General features: G+C 42.3%; 1 protein-coding gene across 2 annotated transcripts in view; it reads left to right on the top strand.

Moving 5' to 3' along the window:
- The window catches only part of cacna1sa (calcium channel, voltage-dependent, L type, alpha 1S subunit, a), a 44,847-nt gene that overhangs the window by 3,964 nt on the left and 14,547 nt on the right, over window positions 1-26,336 (top strand). Inside the window, exons 1-26 of one of the 2 annotated variants that reach the window (XM_036559050.1) lie at window positions 4,205-6,226; window positions 6,569-6,708; window positions 6,955-7,097; window positions 8,197-8,349; window positions 8,523-8,728; window positions 9,179-9,282; window positions 9,665-9,810; window positions 10,514-10,595; window positions 12,462-12,622; window positions 13,113-13,338; window positions 14,189-14,396; window positions 14,980-15,100; window positions 18,391-18,505; window positions 18,902-19,001; window positions 19,132-19,201; window positions 19,433-19,565; window positions 20,760-20,889; window positions 21,391-21,450; window positions 22,053-22,159; window positions 22,303-22,390; window positions 22,718-22,825; window positions 23,225-23,277; window positions 24,268-24,414; window positions 24,973-25,174; window positions 25,634-25,792; window positions 26,101-26,211. In XM_036559050.1, coding sequence (XP_036414943.1) covers window positions 6,704-6,708; window positions 6,955-7,097; window positions 8,197-8,349; window positions 8,523-8,728; window positions 9,179-9,282; window positions 9,665-9,810; window positions 10,514-10,595; window positions 12,462-12,622; window positions 13,113-13,338; window positions 14,189-14,396; window positions 14,980-15,100; window positions 18,391-18,505; window positions 18,902-19,001; window positions 19,132-19,201; window positions 19,433-19,565; window positions 20,760-20,889; window positions 21,391-21,450; window positions 22,053-22,159; window positions 22,303-22,390; window positions 22,718-22,825; window positions 23,225-23,277; window positions 24,268-24,414; window positions 24,973-25,174; window positions 25,634-25,792; window positions 26,101-26,211 — 3,138 coding nt within the window. In that variant the 5' untranslated portion in view covers window positions 4,205-6,226; window positions 6,569-6,703. Of the gene's footprint in view, window positions 1-4,204; window positions 6,227-6,568; window positions 6,709-6,954; window positions 7,098-8,196; window positions 8,350-8,522; window positions 8,729-9,178; window positions 9,283-9,664; window positions 9,811-10,513; window positions 10,596-12,461; window positions 12,623-13,112; window positions 13,339-14,188; window positions 14,397-14,979; window positions 15,101-18,390; window positions 18,506-18,901; window positions 19,002-19,131; window positions 19,202-19,432; window positions 19,566-20,759; window positions 20,890-21,390; window positions 21,451-22,052; window positions 22,160-22,302; window positions 22,391-22,717; window positions 22,826-23,224; window positions 23,278-24,267; window positions 24,415-24,972; window positions 25,175-25,633; window positions 25,793-26,100; window positions 26,212-26,336 lie in introns of those variants that run through there. The other variant, XM_036559049.1, reaches the window with a different exon arrangement.

Here is a 26,336-nt window from a genome sequence, read left to right as displayed (position 1 = left end):
AAACACACACACACTGCAAAACAAGCTGAAAAATCCCTGCCTAAAGCTACACTATGTAGGATGTGGGGATTTGGAGCCCACTCTGGTGGAAATGTGTAATTACACGCAACATGTGAAAGAGCATTTTGTAGATTCGGACCCCCACAAGCAGATGAATCTTGTGTAAGGCTGAAAGAGAATTCAGAGAGAACTCAGTCTAAACTCGGTGAAGGAGCGTCTCTGAGGATGTGAGTCAATTATCTACTACTGTCATCACATTTTCATCAGTGTGATGTTGATTCTGAGATCATTTATGGCCGAAACATCGAGCCAGACCTTCTTTTTGAGTCTGTGTGTGACGTTAATATGTAAAGACGTACGACGTGGTGTGAAAAACTTGTCGCCTCTGACTTTTAAATGATTGTTTCAGGCTTTACAGGCAACTCGCAGCAGCTCACACTCACCGTATTTTAGCCTGTTTACATTCTCCTCACTCAGTAATGAAGCTTCTTTCAGCTTTAACAATATTACACAGTGCCAGGGGAGGAACTTCAGGACAGTCTTCAGCTAAAGCCTCCTTTATCGTTCTCCTGATCTCATGGTCGTCTGGGAGAAAGTGCAGAGATGTGAAGGAGATCTCAGATGTTTCTGTCCTCAGGGAGGCTCCGCTTTATTCTTGGTGGGATTAGTAAAGAATATCAGTGCTGCGTCACACAGGGAGTCAGAGATCTCAGTGGAGATGGTCAGCGGTGTTTGGCTGCTGCGCTGATCTCTCTTTGTTCTCCAGCGAGTGTGAGTGTCCATTCTGTCCTTGACTGACTGAGAGCAGCAGCTGTTCAGACTCTCCACTGAGAGCGTAAAACCTTTAAATTTAGAACACACACAGTATACGTTCACATAAGTTTAGCTCCTGGACGGCTCTCTGTGAACTGATCTACTTGGGCTCCGCCCACAAACACATTCTTTCATATCCACTGTTGTTACATTAGACAAGATTTATAGAACACTAATAATCCCATTCAACCTAATGAGAAACTGTAGAACGACTGAATGAATAACTGACTCTAAATGTAGGTATTGTGATATAAACTGAGTCTGTTCTACAGTTTCTCATTAGGCTGAATGAATAACTGACTCTAAATGTATGTATTGTGATATAAACTGAGTCTGTGCTACAGTTTCTCATTAGGCTGAATGAATAACTGACTCTAAATGTAGGTATTGTGATATAAACTGAGTCTGTTCTACAGTTTCTCATTAGGCTGAATGAATAACTGACTCTAAATGTAGGTATTGTGATATAAACCAAGTCTGTTCTACAGTTTCTCATTAGGCTGAATGAATAACTGACTCTAAATGTAGGTATTGTGATATAAACCAAGTCTGTTCTACAGTTTCTCATTAGGCTGAATGAATAACTGACTCTAAATGTAGGTATTGTGATGTAAACCAAGTCTGTTCTACAGTTTCTCATTAGGCTGAATGAATAACTGACTCTAAATGTAGGTATTGTGATATAAACCAGTCTGTTCTACAGTTTCTCATTAGGCTGAATGACTGACCTGAGGGACATTATAAATGCATTGCTGTGATTGTATTTCATAGTTTACAGATTTGTAATGTCTCAGGCTCGTTGTGGTCGTCATTATTAGTCACTATAGATCAGCGGTCTGACCAAATATACATGTTCACAGCGTGTGAGTGCAGATTTAATGCCCGATTAAGGCCTCAAACCTCAAATAGCTGCTGGAGCTGTTGACTCATCTATTTTCACAACGTCATTCTCTGACATGCACACACACACACACACACGCACACACACAAACACACACACACATACGCTTATATCTGTGGAGACAATAAAGATGTTTGGCCGTGGTGGGTGCTTGGCCGCTCGTGGCTCTGGTGCTAATGAGGTCATTCTCAGAGTTCCTGTAGTGAAAGCAGATCTCTCTCCCTCACACTCTCTCCACAGTGGCTCAAACCACAGACTGTGTATATTTATACATATACATATGTACAAAACCTTGTACCTCTGAAATGACTACTTCATTAGAAATCAATGGAACCAGACATTTTTCTAAGTAATCTTGGGTCATTTCTTTGGGTCCATTCTTATATATATATATATATATATATATATATATATATATATATATATATAATATGTGTGTGTGTGTGTACAGTGGCTAGAGGGTTAGTTTGTGGTGTGTTAGCTCATGGCTAGAGGGTTAGTTTGGAGTGACTGTGTTAGCTCGTGGCTAGAGGGTTAGTTTGGAGTGAGTGTGTTAGCTCGTGGCTAGAGGGTTAGTTTGTAGTGAGTGCGTTAGCTCGTGGCTAGAGGGTTAGTTATAGTGACTGTGTTAGCTCGTGGCTAGAGGGTTAGTTTGGAGTGAGTGTGTTAGCTCGTGGCTAGAGGGTTAGTTTGTAGTGAGTGCGTTAGCTCGTGGCTAGAGGGTTAGTTTATAGTGACTGTGTTAGCTCGTGGCTAGAGGGTTAGTTTGGAGTGAGTGTGTTAGCTCGTGGCTAGAGGGTTAGTTTGGAGTGAGTGTGTTAGCTCGTGGCTAGAGGGTTAGTTTGGAGTGACTGTGTTAGCTTGTGGCTAGAGGGTTAGTTTGGAGTGAGTGTGTTAGCTCGTGGCTAGAGGGTAGTTTGTAGTGAGTGCGTTAGCTCGTGGCTAGAGGGTTAGTTTGGAGTGAGTGCGTTAGCTCGTGGCTAGAGGGTTAGTTTGTAGTGAGTGCGTTAGCTCGTGGCTAGAGGGTTAGTTTGGAGTGAGTGCGTTAGCTCGTGGCTAGAGGGTTAGTTTGGAGTGAGTGCGTTAGCTCGTGGCTAGAGGGTTAGTTTGTAGTGAGTGCGTTAGCTCGTGGCTAGAGGGTTAGTTTGTAGTGAGTGTGTTAGCTCGTGGCTAGAGGGTTAGTTTGCACTGAGTGCGTTAGCTCGTGGCTAGAGGGTTAGTTTGTGGTGTGTTAGCTCGTGGCTAGTGGGTTAGTTTGTAGTGAGTGTGTTAGCTCGTGGCTAGTGGGTTAGTTTGTGGTGTGTTAGCTTGTGGCTAGTGGGTTAGTTTGTGGTGTGTTAGCTCGTGGCTAGCGGGTTAGTTTGGAGTGTCTGTGTTAGCTCGTGGCTAGAGAGTTAGTTTGGAGTGAGTGTGTTAGCTTGTGGCTAGAGGATTAGTTTGGAGTGAGTGTGTTAGCTTGTGGCTAGAGGGTTAGTTTGGAGTGTCTGTGTTAGCTCGTGGCTAGAGAGTTAGTTTGGAGTGAGTGTGTTAGCTCGTGGCTAGAGAGTTAGTTTGGAGTGAGTGTGTTAGCTCGTGGCTAGAGGGTTAGTTTGGAGTGAGTGTGTTAGCTTGTAGCTAGAGGGTTAGTTTGTAGTGAGTGTGTTAGCTCGTGGCTAGAGGGTTAGTTTGTGGTGTGTTAGCTCGTGGCTAGTGGGTTAGTTTGTAGTGACTGTGTTAGCTCGTGGCTAGAGGGTTAGTTTGTGGTGTGTTAGCTCGTGGCTAGAGGGTTAGTTTGTAGTGAGTGTGTTAGCTTGTAGCTAGAGGGTTAGTTTGTAGTGAGTGCGTTAGCTCGTGGCTAGAGGGTTAGTTTGTAGTGAGTGCGTTAGCTCGTGGCTAGAGGGTTAGTTTGTAGTGAGTGCGTTAGCTCGTGGCTAGAGGGTTAGTTTGTAGTGAGTGCGTTAGCTTGTAGCTAGAGGGTTAGTTTGTAGTGAGTGTGTTAGCTTGTAGCTAGAGGGTTAGTTTGTAGTGAGTGTGTTAGCTCGTGGCTAGAGGGTTAGTTTGTAGTGAGTGCGTTAGCTCGTTGCTAGAGGGTTAGTTTGTAGTGAGTGCGTTAGCTCGTTGCTAGAGGGTTAGTTTGTAGTGAGTGCGTTAGCTCGTTGCTAGAGGGTTAGTTTGTAGTGAGTGCGTTAGCTCGTTGCTAGAGGGTTAGTTTGTAGTGAGTGTGTTAGCTCGTTGCTAGAGGGTTAGTTTGTAGTGAGTGTGTTAGCTCGTGGCTAGAGGGTTAGTTTGTAGTGAGTGCGTTAGCTCGTTGCTAGAGGGTTAGTTTGTAGTGAGTGCGTTAGCTCGTGGCTAGAGGGTTAGTTTGTAGTGAGTGCGTTAGCTCGTTGCTAGAGGGTTAGTTTGTAGTGAGTGTGTTAGCTCGTGGCTAGAGGGTTAGTTTGTAGTGAGTGTGTTAGCTCGTGGCTAGAGGGTTAGTTTGTGGTGTATTAGCTCGTGGCTAGAGAGTTAGTTTGTAGTGACTGTGTTAGCTCGTGGCTAGAGGGTTAGTTTGTGGTGTGTTAGCTCGTGGCTAGAGGGTTAGTTTGTAGTGAGTGCGTTAGCTCGTGGCTAGAGGGTTAGTTTGTAGTGAGTGCGTTAGCTCGTGGCTAGAGGGTTAGTTTGTAGTGAGTGCGTTAGCTCGTGGCTAGAGGGTTAGTTTGGAGTGAGTGTGTTAGCTTGTAGCTAGAGGGTTAGTTTGTAGTGAGTGTGTTAGCTCGTGGCTAGAGGGTTAGTTTGTAGTGAGTGCGTTAGCTCGTGGCTAGTGGGTTAGTTTGTAGTGAGTGTGTTAGCTTGTAGCTAGAGGGTTAGTTTGTAGTGAGTGTGTTAGCTCGTGGCTAGAGGGTTAGTTTGTAGTGAGTGCGTTAGCTTGTTGCTAGAGGGTTAGTTTGTAGTGAGTGCATTAGCTCGTGGCTAGAGGGTTAGTTTGCACTGAGTGCGTTAGCTCGTGGCTAGAGGGTTAGTTTGTAGTGAGTGCGTTAGCTCGTGGCTTGAGGGTTAGTTTGGAGTGAGTGCGTTAGCTCGTGGCTAGAGGGTTAGTTTGTGGTGTGTTAGCTCGTGGCTAGAGGGTTAGTTTGTGGTGTTTTAGCTCGTGGCTAGTGGGTTAGTTTGTAGTGAGTGTGTTAGCTCGTGGCTAGTGGGTTAGTTTGTGGTGTGTTAGCTCGTGGCTAGCGGGTTAGTTTGTGGTGTGTTAGCTCGTGGCTAGAGGGTTAGTTTGTGGTGTGTTAGCTCGTGGCTAGAGGGTTAGTTTGGAGTGAGTGTGTTAGCTCGTGGCTAGAGAGTTAGTTTGTAGTGACTGTGTTAGCTTGTGGCTAGAGGGTTAGTTTGGAGTGAGTGTGTTAGCTCGTGGCTAGAGGGTTAGTTTGTAGTGAGTGCGTTAGCTCGTGGCTAGAGGGTTAGTTTGGAGTGAGTGCGTTAGCTCGTGGCTAGAGGGTTAGTTTGGAGTGACTGCGTTAGCTCGTGGCTAGAGGGTTAGTTTGGAGTGAATGTGTTAGCTTGTGGCTAGTGGGTTAGTTTGGAGTGACTGTGTTAGCTCGTGGCTAGAGGGTTAGTTTATAGTGACTGTGTTAGCTCGTGGCTAGAGGGTTAGTTTGTGGTGTGTTAGCTCGTGGCTAGAGGGTTAGTTTGTAGTGAGTGCGTTAGCTCGTGGCTAGCGGGTTAGTTTGGAGTGAGTGCGTTAGCTCGTGGCTAGAGGGTTAGTTTGTAGTGAGTGCGTTAGCTCGTGGCTAGAGGGTTAGTTTGCACTGAGTGCGTTAGCTCGTGGCTAGAGGGTTAGTTTGTGGTGTGTTAGCTCGTGGCTAGTGGGTTAGTTTGTAGTGAATGTGTTAGCTCGTGGCTAGAGGGTTAGTTTGTGGTGTGTTAGCTCGTGGCTAGTGGGTTAGTTTGTAGTGAGTGTGTTAGCTCGTGGCTAGTGGGTTAGTTTGTGGTGTGTTAGCTTGTGGCTAGTGGGTTAGTTTGTGGTGTGTTAGCTCGTGGCTATTGGGTTAGTTTGGAGTGAGTGCGTTAGCTTGTGGCTAGAGGATTAGTTTGGAGTGAGTGTGTTAGCTCGTGGCTAGTGGGTTAGTTTGGAGTGAGTGTGTTAGCTCGTGGCTAGTGGGTTAGTTTGGAGTGAGTGTGTTAGCTCGTGGCTAGAGAGTTAGTTTGGAGTGAGTGTGTTAGATCGTGGCTAGAGAGTTAGTTTGGAGTGTCTGTGTTAGCTCGTGGCTAGAGGGTTAGTTTGGAGTGAGTGTGTTAGCTCGTGGCTAGAGAGTTAGTTTGGAGTGAGTGCGTTAGCTCGTGGCTAGTGGGTTAGTTTGGAGTGAGTGTGTTAGCTCGTGGCTAGAGGGTTAGTTTGGAGTGAGTGCGTTAGCTCGTGGCTAGTGGGTTAGTTTGGAGTGTCTGTGTTAGATCGTGGCTAGAGGGTTAGTTTGTGGTGTGTTAGCTCGTGGCTAGAGGGTTAGTTTGTGGTGTGTTAGCTCGTGGCTAGGTTAGTGTGTTCCCATATGGAAAACATGTCAGGTATTGTTTTAGATGTGAGATACATTCCACCATATGAACAATATCAAAGGCATAGTGAGAATTAAACTGAGCCGTCTTGTGCATTTAGCCAATTTCTGACTTGAGATGACCCTGCTAGAAAAACCAGTACAACTTATGTTGTGTTTTGGATGCTGGTTTAGCTGGTCAGCCTTGAAGACCATGCTGGGTGACCAGCTAAACCAGCATAAGCAGTTTAGAATGCATTTGTTCAGCAGGGTGTGTGAGGGTTACATTAATATTCAGAGAAACAGCCACTAAAACTGCAGCCCTGATGAAAAGGTACGTTTAAAGCATTTCATGACTGCAGCTCTGTGTTTGCAGGAAAGTCTGGAGTACATCTTCCTGATCATATTCACTCTCGAGTGCTTCCTGAAGATAGTGGCGTATGGGCTGCTCTTCCACGCAGACGCCTACCTACGGAACTGCTGGAACATTTTGGACTTTGTCATTGTCACCATGGGGTAAGAAAGGAGGCTCTTAAGGCAGAAACCATAAGTTTCAGGGTGTATTTCCTTTCTGCAAAACAACAACTTTCATCAATTTAAGTCATAAGAAAAAACTTTCATACTTACGACTAACAGTCGGTAGAAAACTCCTCGACTTGGTTCAGTGAGGTACAAATAGCAGATGATTTAGGAAGGTTTGGATGAACTTTTCAGTCTCTTTGGGTCTGACAGTGTGTCTAACATGCTCCCTCTGTGTCTCAGGCTGTTCACCATCGTTGTGGACTTCATCAATAACATCAGTGGGGTAGAAGCTCCAGTGGAGCAGAAGGGCGGAGGCTTCGATATGAAGGCACTGAGGGCTTTCAGAGTGCTGCGGCCACTACGCCTTGTCTCAGGGGTCCCCAGTGAGTCACAGCCACCAAACATCCACTAATGGACATGCACCATCAAACGTCCACCACCAAACATCAGCCACTAACCATCAGCCACTAACCATCAACCACCAAACAGCCACAAATGAACACTTACCATCAAACTACCATCAAACGTAAACTACAAAACATCAGTCACTAACCATCAACCATCAAACATCCACTAACATTCACTGTCAATCATTTGCCACCAACCATCAACCACTAAACATTCAGCATCAAACATCAACCTCTAAACATCCATCAACAACCGTCAACCACTAAACATTCACAAATGAACATTCATCATCAAACTATCATTAAACATCAACAAAGAAAACATCAGCCGTTAACCATCAACCACAAATCACCATCAAGATTCACCATCGAACATCGATCTCTAAACATTCAGCATCAAACATCTCCTCCCAAATATCAGTCAACAGGCATCAACCACCAGCCATTCATCTTCAAATATCCACCATCAAACATCCACCACCAAACATCAGCCACCAACCATTCACTACCTAACATTTGCCACCAAACATCAACCTTTAACCACTAAACATCCATCACCTAATATCCACAACCAATCAACCACACACCAAACATCACCATTAGCCACCAAACACTAAGCATCCATCTACAAACATCAACCATCAGACAGCAACTACCAAGCACTCTCTACCATTCACTACCAAACATCAACCATAAAACATCCATTACCAAACCTCAATCACCACAAACCTACCATCAGTCATCGACCACTAACATCCACTACTAAACACAAACATCCACTACTAAACACATGTACCACCAAACATCAACTACCAAACATAAAGCACCCAACATGTACTGCCAAATATCAACCGACAAACGTCAACCACCAAACATAAAGCACCCAACATGTACTGCCAAATATCAACCGCCAAACGTCAACCACCAAACATAAAGCACCCAACATCTGCTGCAAAATATCAAACACCAAACGTCAACCACCAAACATAAATCACCAAACATAAATCACCCAACATCTACTGCAAAATATCAAACATCAACCACCAAACTTTCACTGCAATTCTGCCTCCTTCAGGTCTGCAAGTGGTGATGAGCTCCATCCTGAAGTCCATGCTGCCGCTGTTCCACATCTGCTTGCTGGTCTTCTTCATGGTCACCATCTACGCCATCATTGGTCTGGAACTCTTCAAATGCAAGATGCACAAAACCTGTTACTACACTGGAACAGGTAACGTTTCTCACTGAGCTGGAAGAGAAAACAAAATAAAATGCTGATACATTATATACGTTCACATTTTAGCTGGTACAGCTACCGTATCATACTTTAGGCAACATATCACATTTTGAATCAGTTTGTCAGTAATCTGTACCACAATACAAGTGACACTGTCTGTGCTGCAGAGATCATCTCCACGGTGGAGAATGAGAAGGCGTCTCCGTGTGCCGAGGCTGGAAATGGGCGTCGCTGCACTGTGAACGGTACCATGTGCAGGCCGGGCTGGCCGGGGCCCAATAACGGCATAACGCACTTCGATAACCTTGGCTTCTCCATGCTGACTGTGTACCAGTGCATCACCACGCAGGGCTGGACCGACGTCCTCTACTGGGTCTGTGTCCCATCAGCATTACTTACACAGCACATTCTGTAAATTTGTACAGCTTTACACACTATAAAACATATGGAACCTATTCTTGGGTTATAGACACGTGTAGCAAAACTTTGGGCCTGCTGACGGACTCTGGCCATTTAAGGGGTTAAATTAATAAAGTAGAAGTAAAGATTATCAGGTTATTTCATAATCATGGGCCTAATACACTAAAAGCACAGCTGTGTTGTGTTGATAGTGTTGTCTCTGTGGAACTATTATTATCACTAATATTTTTTATTATTATTGTAAAGTAAAATGAAAGATGTTATGAAACTGATAAACTAAATTCTTAAAAAATGAAGCCAAACTGAAACAGTGTGCTTTTAGCCCAGGTTTAAACAAACCTAGCTGTGCTTAGACAAACATACTTTTCATGAACCTGTGATAATGATTTGTGTGTGTGTGTAGGTTAATGATGCTGTCGGGATGGAGTGGCCGTGGCTCTACTTCGTGACTCTGATTCTTCTGGGCTCCTTCTTCATTTTAAATCTGGTTCTAGGCGTCCTCTGTGGGTCAGTGTCCAACACCAAACCTTCTAAAGGCTCATTTTTTCAATATGGAAATGCAGCCACGTCTCTCCCACCTGCAGAGTGAAACAGAACAGCCCAGCGTTCACTCAAAACCCCCCAGCAGCTGAACGTATTTATTAAGATAATCAAACACATCTTATATATAAACGAATATCACTCATGAACACTCTTACAGTTCTTGTCTAAACATTTTAACTGACATTAAACATGTAACTGCACCACAACACACCAACATCTGGAGCACTCCTGCTCAAACACTGCATGATAACAGATTCACAGAGACGTATACCTGGGCGCTCAGTCTGAGTGTGCGGTGGTGATGATGTTGTGTGTATCAGTGTGTTTGTGCTCCTGTCCTGCGCAGTGAGTTCACTAAAGAGCGAGAGAAGAGCTCCCGCAGTGGAGAATATCAGAAGCTTCGTGAGAGGCAGCAGCTGGATGAGGATCTGAAGGGCTATATGGAGTGGATCGCACAGGCCGAGGTCATGGACAACGACCAGGACAGACAAGGTAACACTGACCAAAGCAGAGGAATCTGTCTCTGAGTCATTCCAAACACTAAAATATATTTTAGAATATGTTGCCATATGAACCCAATATATTTTAAAATACATTTATTTTAAAATGCATGGGGAAATATTACACACAGACAAAAATAACTGTGTGTAAATGTGTTTGTCAAATCCATTTAAAAATGTATGAAAATATCCAAAATCTTGTCTGATGCCCTTCACTGTCTGATACCTTTAGAGATGAATTTGTGTTCCAGTATCTTCATTTTAAATCTGATCTAATGATCCTTTAACAGGACAGAAGCGAGTGTTGTGGGTATTGATACTCTGTGAAAATGCAGTTATGATCTGATATCTTGTTTATGTGAAATACATTGTGTGTGAGAGTCTGACTGCAGACGTACGTGGTTAATGTAAAGTACAGTGCAGATCACAGTCAGTACGTTTAGTTACATCGTAACCTTCATTACACACAGCTGAACACAGATAATAATAAATGCTGATAAAGCATTTTAAATATAAATTTAACAAATACATTTTTTGCCATTTTCATACATTGCAAAACTAAATCTGATAAATACACATGGAATATATTATTTTTCCATATCGGCAGAAAAATGAATTGAAATAATTTAATAATTTCAGTAAATTTCACTCTGGACGATGTTACTGATGAGCTGCTGTGCCTGTGTGTCCTTCAGGTCTGTTGCCGCTGCAGGAAGGAGGCTCAGACACGGAGAGTCTGTACGAGCTGGAGGGACTGAACCGCCTCATGTACTACGTGTAAGAAACAAAACCCCAGAACGATCGAGTCCAAAACTCTGGGGAACCTCAGCTCTGCACCGCTCAGAGTTCACACTTCTCTAACACAGCTGGTTCTCATGCATGAGGAGCTCAGGAGTTCAGTCAGGGCTGCTAACTGAGCTTAGTTCCAACACAAATCCACAAATCAAGATTAATAAATATAAATATACACAATATGGCCAAAAGTATGTGGATACTACACATCACACTCATATGAGCTTGTTGGACGTCCCATTTTGCCCCTATTTGTGGCTCTAACTGCCTCCACTCTTCTGGGAAGCTTTCTACAAGATTTTGGAGAGTGTCTGTGGGAATTTGTGTCCAGTCAAAAGAGCATTTGTGAGGTCAGACACTGATGTTGGACGAGAGGGTCTGGCTCATAATCTCTGTTCCAGTTCATTTCAAAGGTGTTCAGTGTGGTCAGGACTCTGTGAGGCCACTGGAGTTCCTCCACACCAAACAGGTCACTCCATGTCTTTATGGAGCTGCTTTGAGCACAGGGGTCTCAGTCACGCTGGAACAGGAAAGGCTCTTCCCCAAACTGCTGACACAAAGCTGGAAGCAGATAACTGAGTAAATTGTCTTTGTGCTGTAGCATCAACATCACCCTTCACTGGAACTGAGGAGCCCAAACCCTGAAAAACAGCCCAGCCCATCATCTCTCCTCCACCAAACTGTACTGTTGGCTCTGCATTCCGGTAGGTAACGTTCTCCTGACATCCACCAAACCCAGATTCATCATCAGACTGACAGATAGAGAAGCTGATTCATCAGTCAGAGAACACGGTTCCACTGCTCCAGAGTCCAGTGGCGACGCTTTACACCCCTCCAGCCGACACTTGGCATTACGCATAGTGATCTTAGGCTTCTGTGCAGCTGTTCAGCCATGGAGACCCATTTCATAAAGATCCTGACACTCAGTTCTTGTGCTGATGTTGCTTCCAGAGGCAGTTTGGAACTCTGTGATGACTGATGCAACAGAGGACAGGCGATTTTTACTCCCTGCTCTGTGAGTTTGTGTGGTCTACCGCTTCGTGGCTGACCTGTTTCATTTTCCAATAATAGCACTTATAGTGGCAGATCTAGCAGAGCAGAAGTTTAACAAACTGATTTGTGGTCAAAGGTGGCATCCTGTAACAGTGCCATGTTTAAAGTCACTGAGCTCTTCAGTGCGACCCTCTACTGCCAGTGTTTGTCTATGGAGACTGTGTTGCTGTGTGCTTGATGTTGAAACACCTGAACTCAATAATTTGGAAGGGTGTCCACTTACTTTTGGCCACATAGTGCATTCATGAAGAGTTTCATTCCAAAATGATGCGTATCTATTTGTAACAACATCAGATATAAAGAGTTTTAGAAAAGAAAACGTTAATGGAGAAAACATTTTAATGTCTGTAATAAAGGTGTTATTGGTATTAATCATAATATAGCAATAATGTTTCACTCCCAACAACAAATATCATGACAGAACATTTTTGAAAGTGGTCCCTAATTCGTTCGCTTGTGGATGTTTTGCCGATAAATAAAATGCAAAAAATGATGATAGAAAATTCATTTTCCAAATAAATAATATAAATGGAATAAAGAATGACTGATCAGGTGTTTCTGTTTCCAGTGAAATAAAACATATCGATTAATGAACATTTCCTGAGTCGTTACAACCAATCTTATCAATCCATTTCCAACTTATCGCCCATCAGAACCAGTCAGGACTCCACCATGTGTTTCATCCACTGGTCACAGATTCAGACCTTCACATCAGTAATATCTCAGTTTCGGTGACTCTACTTTTATTGGCCTGTATGATTTTTAATGTACTGTCCAAACTGTCTGTGTCCTCCTCAGGCGTCACGCCCGGCGCTGGAACCGGTTCTTCAGGAGGAAGTGTCGTGTGTGGGTGAAGTCGAAACTCTTCTACTGGCTGGTGTTTCTGCTGGTGTTCTTCAACACACTCGTCATCGCCACAGAGCACCACATGCAGTCCCAGTCGCTCACAGACTTCCAAGGTCAGACAGCACAGACCAGCAGTTATCAAACTCTGGATATATATATATATCTATATACTATAGTTAACTAACTTAATGAGAAACCTGCATGACCGAGTCAGGCTCACAATACGAGCTGAGAACAATAACTGGCCACTCAGAATCACACCAAGACTTCTTGCATCTTCAGACTGAACAATCACAGAGTTCTCGAGATCATGATGAGGACCGGTAGTTGCAGGGATGAGTAGCATCCATGAAGAGATGTCAGTCAGACATGCCGAGATGCAACTGGAAACCTGGGTATCAGAAGGTGGAAAGGGAAGCATTAGTTGTAGAAGAGTGTCTTCAGCATAGCAGTGGTAAGAGAAACCATGAGAGGATATTACATCACCAAAAGAACGAGTGTAAAGTGAAAAGAGAAGAGGACCCAGCACCGAGCCTTGTGGGACACCAAAGTTGGATTGTGATGTTGATTTATTGTTTATGGTTTTCCTGTTTGTGTCCACAGAGAGCGCGAATAAAGCGCTGCTGTCGCTGTTTGCGGTGGAGATGGTGCTGAAGATGTACGCTCTGGGGCTGCCGTCGTACTTCATGTCTCTGTTTAACCGTTTCGACTGCTTCGTGGTCTCTGTGGGGATTCTGGAGCTGATCCTCGTCCACATGGGCGTCATGTCCGCCATGGGCATCTCCGTCATGCGCTGCATTCGCCTTCTGCGCCTCATCAAAGTCACCAAGTACACACTCCACTTCGTTTTATAATTTCAGCTTCTATACAGATTTTTAATTGGATGTTCTGGTCCACCTTAAATGACGTTACATTTTGGCACCTCATTTGTGGTGGAACCCAAATTTTAATAAACAGCTGATGGAAAAGAACTGAATATACCATTCCACCTTAAATAATGCAGCTGTTACAATTTGGTGCCTCATTAAGGTGGAACCAAAAATAAGAGGGTAGCAAATGATTACTGAATTTTCTGTTTCTCTCTAAATGGTGCAGCTTTACATTTAAGACAGAATGAAAAATTCGAACAAGAAGCCACTTTCAGCCTCGTAGTTTCTGTGCTGACAGATGCTGGAGGTTCTAAGAGGTTCCACTGCAGTTCTATAAGTAACTCAATACTTAAGTAGCTTTCTGAGCTGCTGCCTTTTCTATATCAGTTGAACACAGCCGCTGATCTTTACACTGTGGGACAATTTCAGGATGATTGAATCAAAAGAAAAGCTCCAAAATGACTAAAGTCTCTTTACATTAACTTACACTGAAAGTTAAGAACGTTTTAACTCCTCCTGTGAAGGAGATAAATGTATTTTATGCTTCCATTGTGCCATTTTATATTCAAATTAGCCCCTAAATTAAAATATATGCATAAAAATGTATACCGAATGTACAGAGAGTGGAGGTGTAATGATGCATTGGTGCTTTGACACCAGATCACTGATTCTGTAATGTTCAAATTTATTATAATGGAGTATCATTATATTCAATAAAGTTCATGTGGAATTTAAAAAATCTGTTTTTTTTAACGTAAATAGTGCATGAAGGTCTGGTGGGTCTCGCTGCTGAGTGTCTCTGTGTCTCAGGTACTGGACGTCTCTCAGTAACCTGGTGGCGTCTCTGCTGAACTCGGTCCGCTCCATCGCCTCCCTCCTCCTCCTCCTCTTCCTCTTCATCGTTATCTTCGCTCTGCTCGGGATGCAGGTGTTCGGAGGGAAATTTAACTTCACCGATCAGAACGTGCGGCGGAGCAACTTCGACAACTTCCCCCAGGCCCTCATCACCGTCTTCCAGGTACCGAGGCGCTGAGAGAAACCAGGGATTCAGCAGCTTCTCATTGGAACTTTACGCTCCACCTTAAAAATGATGCAGCCATTACATTTTCATGCCTTATTTGAGGGTTAGGGTTAGGGTTAGCTGGTGAATTAGCATTAAATAGTGCAGCTGTAACATTCTGGCGTCTCATTTAAGGTGGAATGAAAATTCGAAAAAGAAGCTGGTGATTAACTACTGAATTTTCTGTTCCTAGTTTGCTAGTGTATTCAAACTTTAGCTCCGCCTTAAATGGGGTGCCAGAATGTCACAGCTGCACCATTTAAGGTGGAGCTAAAGTTTGAATACACTAGCAAACTAGGACACTGCATTCTGTGCAGCACATAACAGCAGCACCATTTAAGGTGGAACGAATAATTCAGTACTCTCTGTCTCTCTCTTTCTCTCTCTCTCTGTATCTGTCTCTCTCTCTCTCTCTCTGTCTCTCTCTCTCTCTCTCTCTCTCTCTGTCTCTCTCTCTCTCTCTCTCTCTCTCTGTCTCTCTCTCTCTCTCTCTGTCTCTCTCTCTCTGTCTCTCTCTTTCTCTCTCTCTCTCTCTCTGTAGATTCTAACAGGTGAAGACTGGAACAGTGTGATGTATGATGGTATAATGGCTCATGGTGGTCCCGTCATGCCGGGCATCCTCGTCAGCATCTACTTCATCATCCTCTTCGTCTGTGGGAACTGTATCCTTCACACCTGCCTGTGTGGATGTGTGTTTGTTCACAACGGCGTCAGAGTCTGTCTGTTTAAAACGTAAACACACATCGTAGCTGTTCATCAGCGTTCCACCTGCCAGAAATCATCATATACATTTGCTTTGTGGTTTAGGTTTCAATTTAATGCCCCCTAGTGGCCACTCCACCAGTGTAATGAAGACCAACTCAGACATTTTTAACTAATATTATAAAATAAAATATTGTTTTCTTGTAATTCTGTTATCAGATGAACTAGAACTCTGTTGTCTGTCTGTGTGTGAAGTGTTGAGCTGCTAGTGAGCAATGGTGGGTGAAAAACTATTCACACCTCTCCACAAAGTCGGCCATGCTAAGATAAAACGGACAACTGCAGCTTTCAGCATAACACGCAATCCTGCTCACCTGACACAATAAACACACAGCATTTACACAAAAACACACACAGTATTTAAATAAACACACACACAGCCTTTAAACACAATAAACACACAGCATTTAAATAAACACACACACAGCCTTTAAACACAATAAACACACAGCCTTTAAACACAATAAACACACAGCATTTAAATAAACACACACACAGCCTTTAAACACAATAAACACACAGCCTTTAAACACAATAAACACACAGCATTTACACAAAAACACACACAGCATTTAAATAAACACACACACAGCCTTTAAACACAATAAACACACAGCATTTAAATAAACACACACACAGCCTTTAAACACAATAAACACACAGCCTTTAAACACAATAAACACACAGCATTTAAATAAACACACACACAGCCTTTAAACACAATAAACACACAGCCTTTAAACACAATAAACACACAGCATTTACACAAAAACACACACAGCATTTAAATAAACACACACACAGCCTTTAAACACAATAAACACACAGCATTTAAATAAACACACACACAGCCTTTAAACACAATAAACACACAGCCTTTAAACACAATAAACACACAGCATTTAAACACAATAAACACACAGCCTTTAAACACAATAAACACACAGCATTTAAACACAATAAACACACAGCCTTTAAATAAACACACACACAGCCTTTAAACACAATAAACACACAGCATTTACACAAAAACACACACAGCATTTAAATAAACACACACACAGCCTTTAAACACAATAAACACACAGCATTTAAACACAATAAACACACAGCCGTTAAACACAATAAACACACAGCCTTTAAACACAATAAACACACAACCTTTAAACACAATAAACACACAGCCTTTAAACACAATAAACACACACAGCCTTTAAACACAATAAACACACAGCCGTTAAACACAATAACCACACAGCCTTTAAACACAATAAACACACAGCCTTTAAACACAATAAACACACACAGCACTTAAACACAATAAACACACAGCATTTAAACACAATAAACACACAGCCGTTAAACACAATAAACACACACAGCCTTTAAACACAATAAACACACAGCATTTAAACACAATAAACACACAGCCGTTAAACACAATAAACACACAGCCTTTAAACACAATAAACACACAGCCTTTAAACACAATAAACACACAGCCTTTAAACACAATAAACACACAGCCGTTAAACACAATAACCACACAGCCTTTAAACACAATAAACACACACAGCACTTAAACACAATAAACACACAGCTGTTAAACACAATAAACACACAGCCTTTAAACACAATAAACACACAGCCTTTAAACACAATAACCACACAGCATTTAAACACAATAAACACACAGCCTTTAAACACAATAAACACACAGCCTTTAAACACAATAAACACACAGCATTTAAACACAATAAACACACAGCATTTAAACACAATAAACACACAGCCGTTAAACACAATAAACACACAGCCTTTAAACACAATAAACACACAGCCTTTAAACACAATAAACACACAGCATTTAAACACAATAAACACACAGCCTTTAAACACAATAAACACACAGCATTTAAACACAATAAACACACAGCCGTTAAACACAATAAACACACAGCCTTTAAACACAATAACCACACAGCATTTAAACACAATAAACACACAGCCTTTAAACACAATAACCACACAGCATTTAAACACAATAAACACACAGCCTTTAAACACAATAAACACACAGCATTTAAACACAATAAACACACAGCCTTTAAACACAATAAACACACAGCCTTTAAACACAATAAACACACAGCCTTTAAACACAATAACCACACAGCCTTTAAACACAATAAACACACAGCCTTTAAACACAATAAACACACAGCATTTACACACAATAAACACACACAGCATTTAAACACAATAACCACACAGCCTTTAAACACAATAAACACACAGCATTTACACACAATAAACACACAGCCTTTAAACACAATAACCACACAGCCTTTAAACACAATAAACACACAGCCTTTAAACACAATAAACACACAGCATTTACACACAATAAACACACAGCCTTTAAACACAATAAACACACAGCCTTTAAACACAATAACCACACAGCCTTTAAACACAATAAACACACAGCCTTTAAACACAATAAACACACAGCATTTACACACAATAAACACACACAGCATTTAAACACAATAACCACACAGCCTTTAAACACAATAAACACACAGCCTTTAAACACAATAACCACACAGCCTTTAAACACAATAAACACACAGCATTTACACACAATAAACACACAGCCTTTAAACACAATAACCACACAGCCTTTAAACACAATAACCACACAGCCTTTAAACACAATAACCACACAGCCTTTAAACACAATAAACACACAGCCTTTAAACACAATAACCACACAGCCTTTAAACACAATAAACACACAGCATTTACACACAATAAACACACAGCCTTTAAACACAATAAACACACAGCCTTTACACACAATAAACACACACAGCATTTACACACAATAAACACACACAGCATTTAAACACAATAAACACACAGCCTTTAAACACAATAAACACACAGCATTTAAACACAATAAACACACACAGCATTTAAATAAACACACACACAGCCTTTAAACACAATAACCACACAGCATTTACACACAATAAACACACAGCATTTACACACAATAAACACACAGCGTTTACACACAATAAACACCTGCTGGTTCACACAGACCAATATCCAGTTCAGTTCGTTTCAGATGTATAAATGTATGTTGTTTGTCTGTCAGTGTTTTCTGAGCTGTGTGCCGCAGACATCCTGCTGAACGTGTTTCTGGCCATCGCGGTGGACAACCTGGCCGAGGCCGAGAGTCTGACCTCAGCGCAGAAAGAGAAAGCAGAGGAGAAAAAACGCAAAAAGCTGCTCAGGTGTGGAACAAATGTCGAAGGTCAAATCTGTCTCTGATTTGTAGGACCGTTCTGCTACTGACCCGCCTGACTCTGCTGTCTGAAGCTCAGCTCATCTGTCTCATTCTACTATCTGATGCAGAACTAACTTGACTGATCCTGCTGTCTGATGCAGAGCTAGCCTGTCTGATGCTAAGCTAACCTATCTGATTGTGCTGTCTGATTTAGAACTCATGCTAACTTGACTGATCCTGCTGTCTGATGCTAATAAACTGTCTAATGTCTGATAAACTGTCAGATTCTGTTGGATCATAAGCCAATATGTCTGATTTTTCTGTATGCTAAAATAATCTTACTAATGCTAAGCTGATCTGTCCAAAGCTAGGCTAACCTGTCTGATCCTGCTGTCTGTTGCAGAGCTAACCTGTCTGATAAAGGAGATGAGGACAAGTCCACACTGGCTAAGAAACTGGCGGAGCAGAGAGCAAAGACTGAAGGAATCCCGACAACAGCGAAGGTCAGAGGTCACACATATCTCACTGTAACATCTGCCTAATAAAGATCAGAGATAATGATCACTTCACCCTCTACACCTTCGCACGAATATCACTCTGAGTAACGCAGGACCGCATGTCTCCTTTGAGCAGCTGAAGGTGGACGAGTTTGAATCCAATGTTAACGAGATCAAGGATCCTTTCCCACCTGCTGATTTTCCAGGTGAGCAGCTGCTGCATGTAACCTACGTTTAGAGATATTATTGTTTCACAGTTACATGATTAACTAAAGGTGATACAGAACGTAAATAAAGAGTTACAGCTACACATACGAGCGTGTAGTTTGCTGTATCTGGCCGTTCGAAGGCGGTTGGAGATGTAGAGGCTTTTGGTTCTATGGCATTTATCTACTCATAGAGTTCTCTACTATCTTTGTACATCATACACTTTCCAGGTGACGATGAGGAGGAGGAGCCAGAGATCCCCACCAGTCCTCGGCCTCGGCCAATGGCAGACCTGCAGCTCAAGGAGACGGTGGTGCCCATGCCTGAGGCCAGCTCCTTCTTCATCTTTGGCCCACAAAACAAGTCAGTGTGGACATTTAGTCACAGTGCTAGTGCTCAGTACTGCAGTGAATAAAATCATATTTCATAAAGCGATACTGTACCAGGAGTGGAATGATTAGTCAACCAAGCTATTGAATGAAAAAAAGTAAAAAAATGTTGATTAATTAAAGGTTCTATAATGTTCATATGATCCACACAGTCACTCTGACAGACTGTAATACACTACAGGAAGTGTAGGGGGCGATATGGCTTCTACTGTTTCATTTAAAAAGCCTCTATAATGTTCATATGATCCACACAGTCACACTGACAGACTGTAATACACTACAGGAAGTGTAGGGGGCGATATGGCTTCTACTGTTTCATTTAAAAAGCTCTATAATGTTCATATGATCCACACAGTCACACTGACAGACTGTAATACACTACAGGAAGTGTAGGGGGCGATATGGCTTCTACTGTTTCATTTAAAAAGCTCTATAATGTTCATATGATCCACACAGTCACTCTGACAGACTGTAATACACTACAGGAAGTGTAGGGGGCGATATGGCTTCTACTGTTTCATTTAAAAAGCCTCTATAATGTTCATGTGATCCACACAGTCACTCTGACAGACTGTAATACACTACAGGAAGTGTAGGGGGCGATATGGCTTCTACTGTTTCATTTAAAAAGCCTCTACAATGTTCATGTGATCCACACAGTCACTCTGACAGACTGTAATACACTACAGGAAGTGTAGGGGGCGATATGGCTTCTACTGTTTCATTTAAAAAGCCTCTACAATGTTCATATGATCCACACCGTCACTCTGACAGACTGTAATACACTACAGGAAGTGTAGGGGGCGATATGGCTTCTACTGTTTCATTTAAAAAGCCTCTATAATGTTCATATGATCCACACAGTCACTCTGACAGACTGTAATACACTACAGGAAGTGTAGGGGGCGATATGGCTTCTACTGTTTCATTTAAAAAGCTCTATAATGTTCATATGATCCACACAGTCACTCTGACAGACTGTAATACTCTACAGGAAGTGTAGGGGGCGATATGGCTTCTACTGTTTCATTTAAAAAGCCTCTATAATGTTCATATGATCCACACTATTGGTTAAAATTTGTTTAGACGTGTTTTTGCAGCTGATCTGCTCTCAGCTCTCTTTTCTGTGAGGAATTCTGTTTTTTATTTAATCCTATTTTCTCTCCAGGTTCCGTAAGCTGTGCCACCGGATCATCAACGCCACCACCTTCACTAACATCATCCTCCTCTTCATCCTGCTGAGTAGCATCTCTCTGGCTGCTGAGGACCCCATAGACCCCATGAGCTTCAGAAACCAGGTACACCTGTACCAGCTCAGAGAGCTCAGTGAGAAACACCTGAGAAAGATGAAAGAACCTAATGATGTCTGTTCACCGCAGCATTTCATAAAGACAAACCTGAGACGACTTTTTAACTAACCGATAAATGTAAATGATAAGTTTCCTCTCTTAACCCAGACATAGTCACCCAGGACGTTGGAGCTACAAGGCTAATGTAGCTAACAAGTAATAGAAGATTATCCCCTTCCGATTAGCTTTGTGCTAACTGAATATCTAAATCATCAACCGTGTAGAACTGTTCAGTAATCTATAATAGACTCGTTTATCTGGTTTATGACACATGGACATAAACATGGACATACAGTGTGTCATTCATACTTCAGACACTAAATATGCCATGATGGACTGACTACCTTTGGGGGAGGTGGAGGGATTGTAAGAAGTTGATTAACTGTTGCGTTAAATTTAATAACATGACAATAATGATCTCTCGGGTTGGTGGTGTGTTTTTATCTGTAGGTTCTGGCTTACGCAGATATCGTCTTCACATCCGTCTTCACAGCTGAGATTGTGCTGAAGGTAGCACTGTCACACCTGTCACAACTGTAACACATGGAACACCTGCAACACTTGTAACAGCTATAACTTGTATTACGTGTAACACTTGTAGCAGCTGTAACAATTGTAACCTGTAACAGCGGAAACACTGGTAATAACTACAACATTTTAAACACCTGTGACAACTGTAATAGTTGTAACACCTGTAACCTGTAACTTGTGACACTTGTAACTGTTGTAACGTTGTTACTTGTAACACTTGTAGTAGATGTAACCTATAACACCTCTAACAGCTGTAGCACCTGTAAATCTGTAATAGCTATATAACCAATAACATATATACAGATGAGATTGTGCTGAATAGTAAAACTGCAACACTCGTAGAACATGTAGCACATGTAACGCCTGTAATACCTGTAACAGTTGTAACTGATAACAGCTCTATAAGCTGTATAACTTGTAACATCTGTAACAGCTATGTCACCTATAACACCTGTAACACCTGCAATGCTTGTAACATCTGTGATGGTTATGAAAAGCTGTAACACCTGTTAGAGCTGTAGCAGCTTTTCCCTGAGCTTGTTTGTATGTTTTCAGTTTGTTTGACTCTGTTTTTGTTCCAGATGACCACATACGGAGCTTTCTTACACAAAGGCTCCTTCTGCCGAAACTCCTTCAACATCCTGGACCTGATAGTGGTCGGAGTCTCTCTGCTGTCGATGGGAATGGAGTGAGTTACCCATTCACTTTTAGTCTGCTGCTGTTTTGAATTGCTATAGTAATAATAATAATAATAATAATAATACTAATAATAATAATTTTTATCAAAATTGCGCCTTTTACAAAATCATGTTCTCCTCTGGTTCTCTGCAGGTCCAGCGCTATCTCTGTGGTGAAGATTCTCCGAGTGCTGAGGGTGCTGAGGCCTTTACGAGCCATAAACAGAGCCAAAGGACTGAAGGTCAGTTACAGCGCTGATCTACAGTCAGTACACTCTGGTCACATACTAAAATCATTAAAGCGATAGTTCGGCCAAATCTCGAATACCCACCAGTTTTCCCACCTCATCCCAAACATAGTTAGTCAGCCAGGACATGTTTAGTGTCTGAAGTTTGCTTCTTCACTTTTAGCACTGGAGCTACGAGGCTAATGTAGCTAACTTCAAGGAAGCTAATACCCCACCAATTAGCATCATGCTAACTGCATGACCAAATTATCAACACTGATTTTTGGCGAAGCCGTCTATAGTATCACAGGCTGATGCTGTGTTCTGTCTCCTGTGCCTCAGCACGTGGTCCAGTGCGTGTTTGTGGCCATTAAAACCATCGGGAACATCGTGCTGGTGACCATGCTGCTGGACTTCATGTTCGCCTGCATAGGAGTCCAGCTCTTCAAGGTAAGAAACTCCAAAGATCAAAGCAGAGGAGAGTTTGAGAGAGATCATCGTTCATTTAAGCAGAAGAACACTGGAGGCGGTGCATTGTGGTGAACATCATCACGGCTGTGACTGAGTCGCAGTAGATCACTGTAACTCACCACCTCAGTGTTCAGTGTTTTTATATAACAGTTCTACACAGTCATGAAAAAACCCAGAACATTGTTTCAAATATATGTTCACTATATGGGCCGTTTCTTCACCATAAAGTAAAGTAGTCCCACCACAGACCTACAGAGTAAAGTGACCATTTCTAGCCGATTAGCAACAGGAAGTCAGCAGAATGAGTTATGAGTTATTTGAGCAGCTCCGTTTAGCCGCTTCTTAACCAGCTTTACTGTGAGTTGTTCTGTTTCGCAGGGTAAATTTTACAGATGCACAGACCCACTGAAGATGACTGAGAAAGAGTGCAGGTACGATTTTTCCTTCTGTTTAATATTTTAGAGGGTCAGTTATTTTCTGTCTGTGGCATCTGGGTGGATTCAGCTGAGCTGCTCTCCCATTGGTCAGGACTTCAGGAGCTGGACTGAAGTTCTTACATGTCAGATTATCCCACCAACATATTAAGGAAGCAAATCAACCAATTATGCTCATTCTAGTCCTTCTGTAGGTTCTAGGTGTGTCGCTGACTGTGAATATGAGTCGTACTCTAAGCAGGAGCAGCTCTATGCAGGACTCTTTACTGAGAGAGTGACTGTAACACTGATACACACAAACTCAGATATATGATAATGACTGTTACAAGACTCAGATAAAACTAGCTTTTTGTCTGTTTATTCAGGCAAAAAATGTGCATCAGCATTAGCTTAGCACTAAACTACTATTAGGGAAGTCGTTATGGGCAGAATGTAATGTAAAAAATGGGTGGTATGTATGTGTGTATGTACATTCACTGCACAGATGGGTTAAATGCGGAGGTCAAATTCCTCTGTGTGAAACTAGCCTTATTTTATAAGTGGGTGTTTTGACAATTATAGGCCAAACAGGACAGAACAGAAGGTCTAACACTGATAGTCTTGGTTCACCAAAGGCACTAAAACTCATCACTGTACAAGGCAGGTAAAGCTTAGTTCATGTAGAGTAAATAAGTAAACGTAAGTAGAAAAAGGCTCAGAAAACTGCATTATACATTGAAAATTCAGCATTCGTTAGAATATCTAAACATAAGATGGAAGAAAGACTGAACAGCCTGTTCTGTCACTAAGCAGTGTGAAGGGCTGAGTTTGTATAGTGGTCTGAATGAGTCCGTTATGAAGAACAGGTGTAAGAGGCTAAGAAGGAGGAGTCAGGGGCGGAGCCGAGTGCTGGAGCGTATGAATGGGTGTGGCCGATTGTCTGATTGTAAGTATATTTCTCTGAGAACTCGACCTCCGTAATGTTAAACTGCTCTGCGTGGTTCTCAGGGGAACCTACATCCACTATCAGGAGAACGCGCTGCATGAGATGGAGATCTGCCAGCGACTGTGGATCAACAGTGACTTCAACTTCGACAACATTCTGAACGGCATGCTGGCACTTTTCACTGTGTCCACCTTCGAGGGCTGGCCCAAGTAATCACCCATTCACCATCACCCATTCACCATCACCCATTCACCATCACCCATTCATCATCACTTGTTCACTATCTCCTGTCCATCATCACCCATTCACATCACCTATTTATCACTCATTCACCATCAATCCTTCATCACCCATTCATCATCACTCATTTACCGTCACCCATTCACTGTCACCCATTCATCAACCATGCATAATCACTAATTCATCTTCAACCATTCATCACCTATTCACCATCACCCATTCATCACCCATTCACAATCGCTCATTCAACATCACCCATTCACCATCACCCATTCATCACCCATTCATCACACAATCACCATCATGTATTTACCTTCACTTGATCACGGTTATCATCACTGCATGATTTCTATCTCTATTCTGCACAAATTAATATATCTACAGTTTATTATACAGACAGTCTTTCTAATGTTAAAACTGCTGTTGAACCTCAGTGTAACGCAGTAAACCCTCTGTTCAATCTCGGTTCGGATTTTTTGGGTATAAACATGTTGACTTTGCAGTAACTCCATAGTCTGCGTTTGTAGGCTGCTGTACACGGCCATAGACTCCAACATGGAGAACAGGGGCCCTGTGTACAACAACCGCACAGAGATCTCCATCTTCTTCATCGTCTACCTCATCCTCATCGCCTTCTTCATGATGAACATCTTCGTCGGCTTCGTCATCGTCACCTTCCAGGAGCAGGGAGAGCAGGAGTACAAAAACTGTGAACTGGACAAGAATCAGGTAAATCACCTGTTCACTTACACCTCACCACTCACTCTGCTCAGGTACACCACTCACCAAGTACACCCTTCACCTCAAGTACAAGTACTCAAGTACTCCTTTCACCTGCCCAGGTACATGACCACCTGCTCAGATATACCAAATACCTGCTCAGGCACGCCACTTACCTGCAAAGTTCACCACTTTCTTACTTATTACCATTCACCTACCCAGGTACACCACACACCTATTCAGGTACAACACACCTGCTCAGGTACACCACCCATCTGCTCAGGTACACCAATAAGCTACTTAGCTGCACCATTAACCTACCCAAGTATACCACTCACCCTGCTCAGGTACACCTCACACCTATTCAGGTACACTACTCAACCACTCAGATACAACACACACCTGATTAGGTACAACACGCAACTACTTAGCTACACCTGTGTGTGTGTGTGTGTTGTGTCTCTGCAGCGTCAGTGTGTGCAGTACGCTCTGAAGGCCCGCCCCCTCCGCTGCTACATTCCCAAAAACCCCTACCAGTACCAGGTGTGGTACATCGTCACCTCCTGCTACTTCGAATACCTGATGTTTCTCCTCATCATGCTGAACACAATGTGCCTGGGCATGCAGGTACCTCCGCAACACTCTCCGCAAATACACTGCCATGCTAAAGTTTTGATTTTTTAAAATATAAAATATAAATATAAAAAAGTTTAAACAATAAAAAGGATTTCAGATTCCATGTTGCCAAAACAATTTCACTGCATTTTGCAAATGATAAAATATTTTATAAAACATCCAAACATTTATAAGTATGTATAAGTATTATTGTATATACGGTAATAAAGCAACTTGCAAATGAGTATCTGCTGTATCATCCCTCTATGTTCTATTCTATTCTGTTCTATTCTGTTCTATTCTGTTCTGTTCTCTTGCAGCACTGTAATCAGTCAGAGCACATCACTCACCTGTCCGACATGCTGAACGTGATCTTCACAGTGCTTTTCACTGTGGAGATGATCCTCAAACTCGGCGCCTTTAAAGCCAAGGTGAGCTTTTACCTCATTAACTACATTACCCATGATGCAAAAGTGACCATGTATTGTACTGCATTATCCAAAATGCCATAGCCAAGGTGACGTCATATGCTGTCATTTACTTAAATAACTACACT

This window comes from Colossoma macropomum, unplaced genomic scaffold (genome assembly GCF_904425465.1).
Source record: "Colossoma macropomum unplaced genomic scaffold, Colossoma_macropomum, whole genome shotgun sequence".
Classification (NCBI taxonomy): domain Eukaryota; kingdom Metazoa; phylum Chordata; class Actinopteri; order Characiformes; family Serrasalmidae; genus Colossoma; species Colossoma macropomum.
This window is presented reverse-complemented; position numbering and strand designations above follow the sequence as displayed.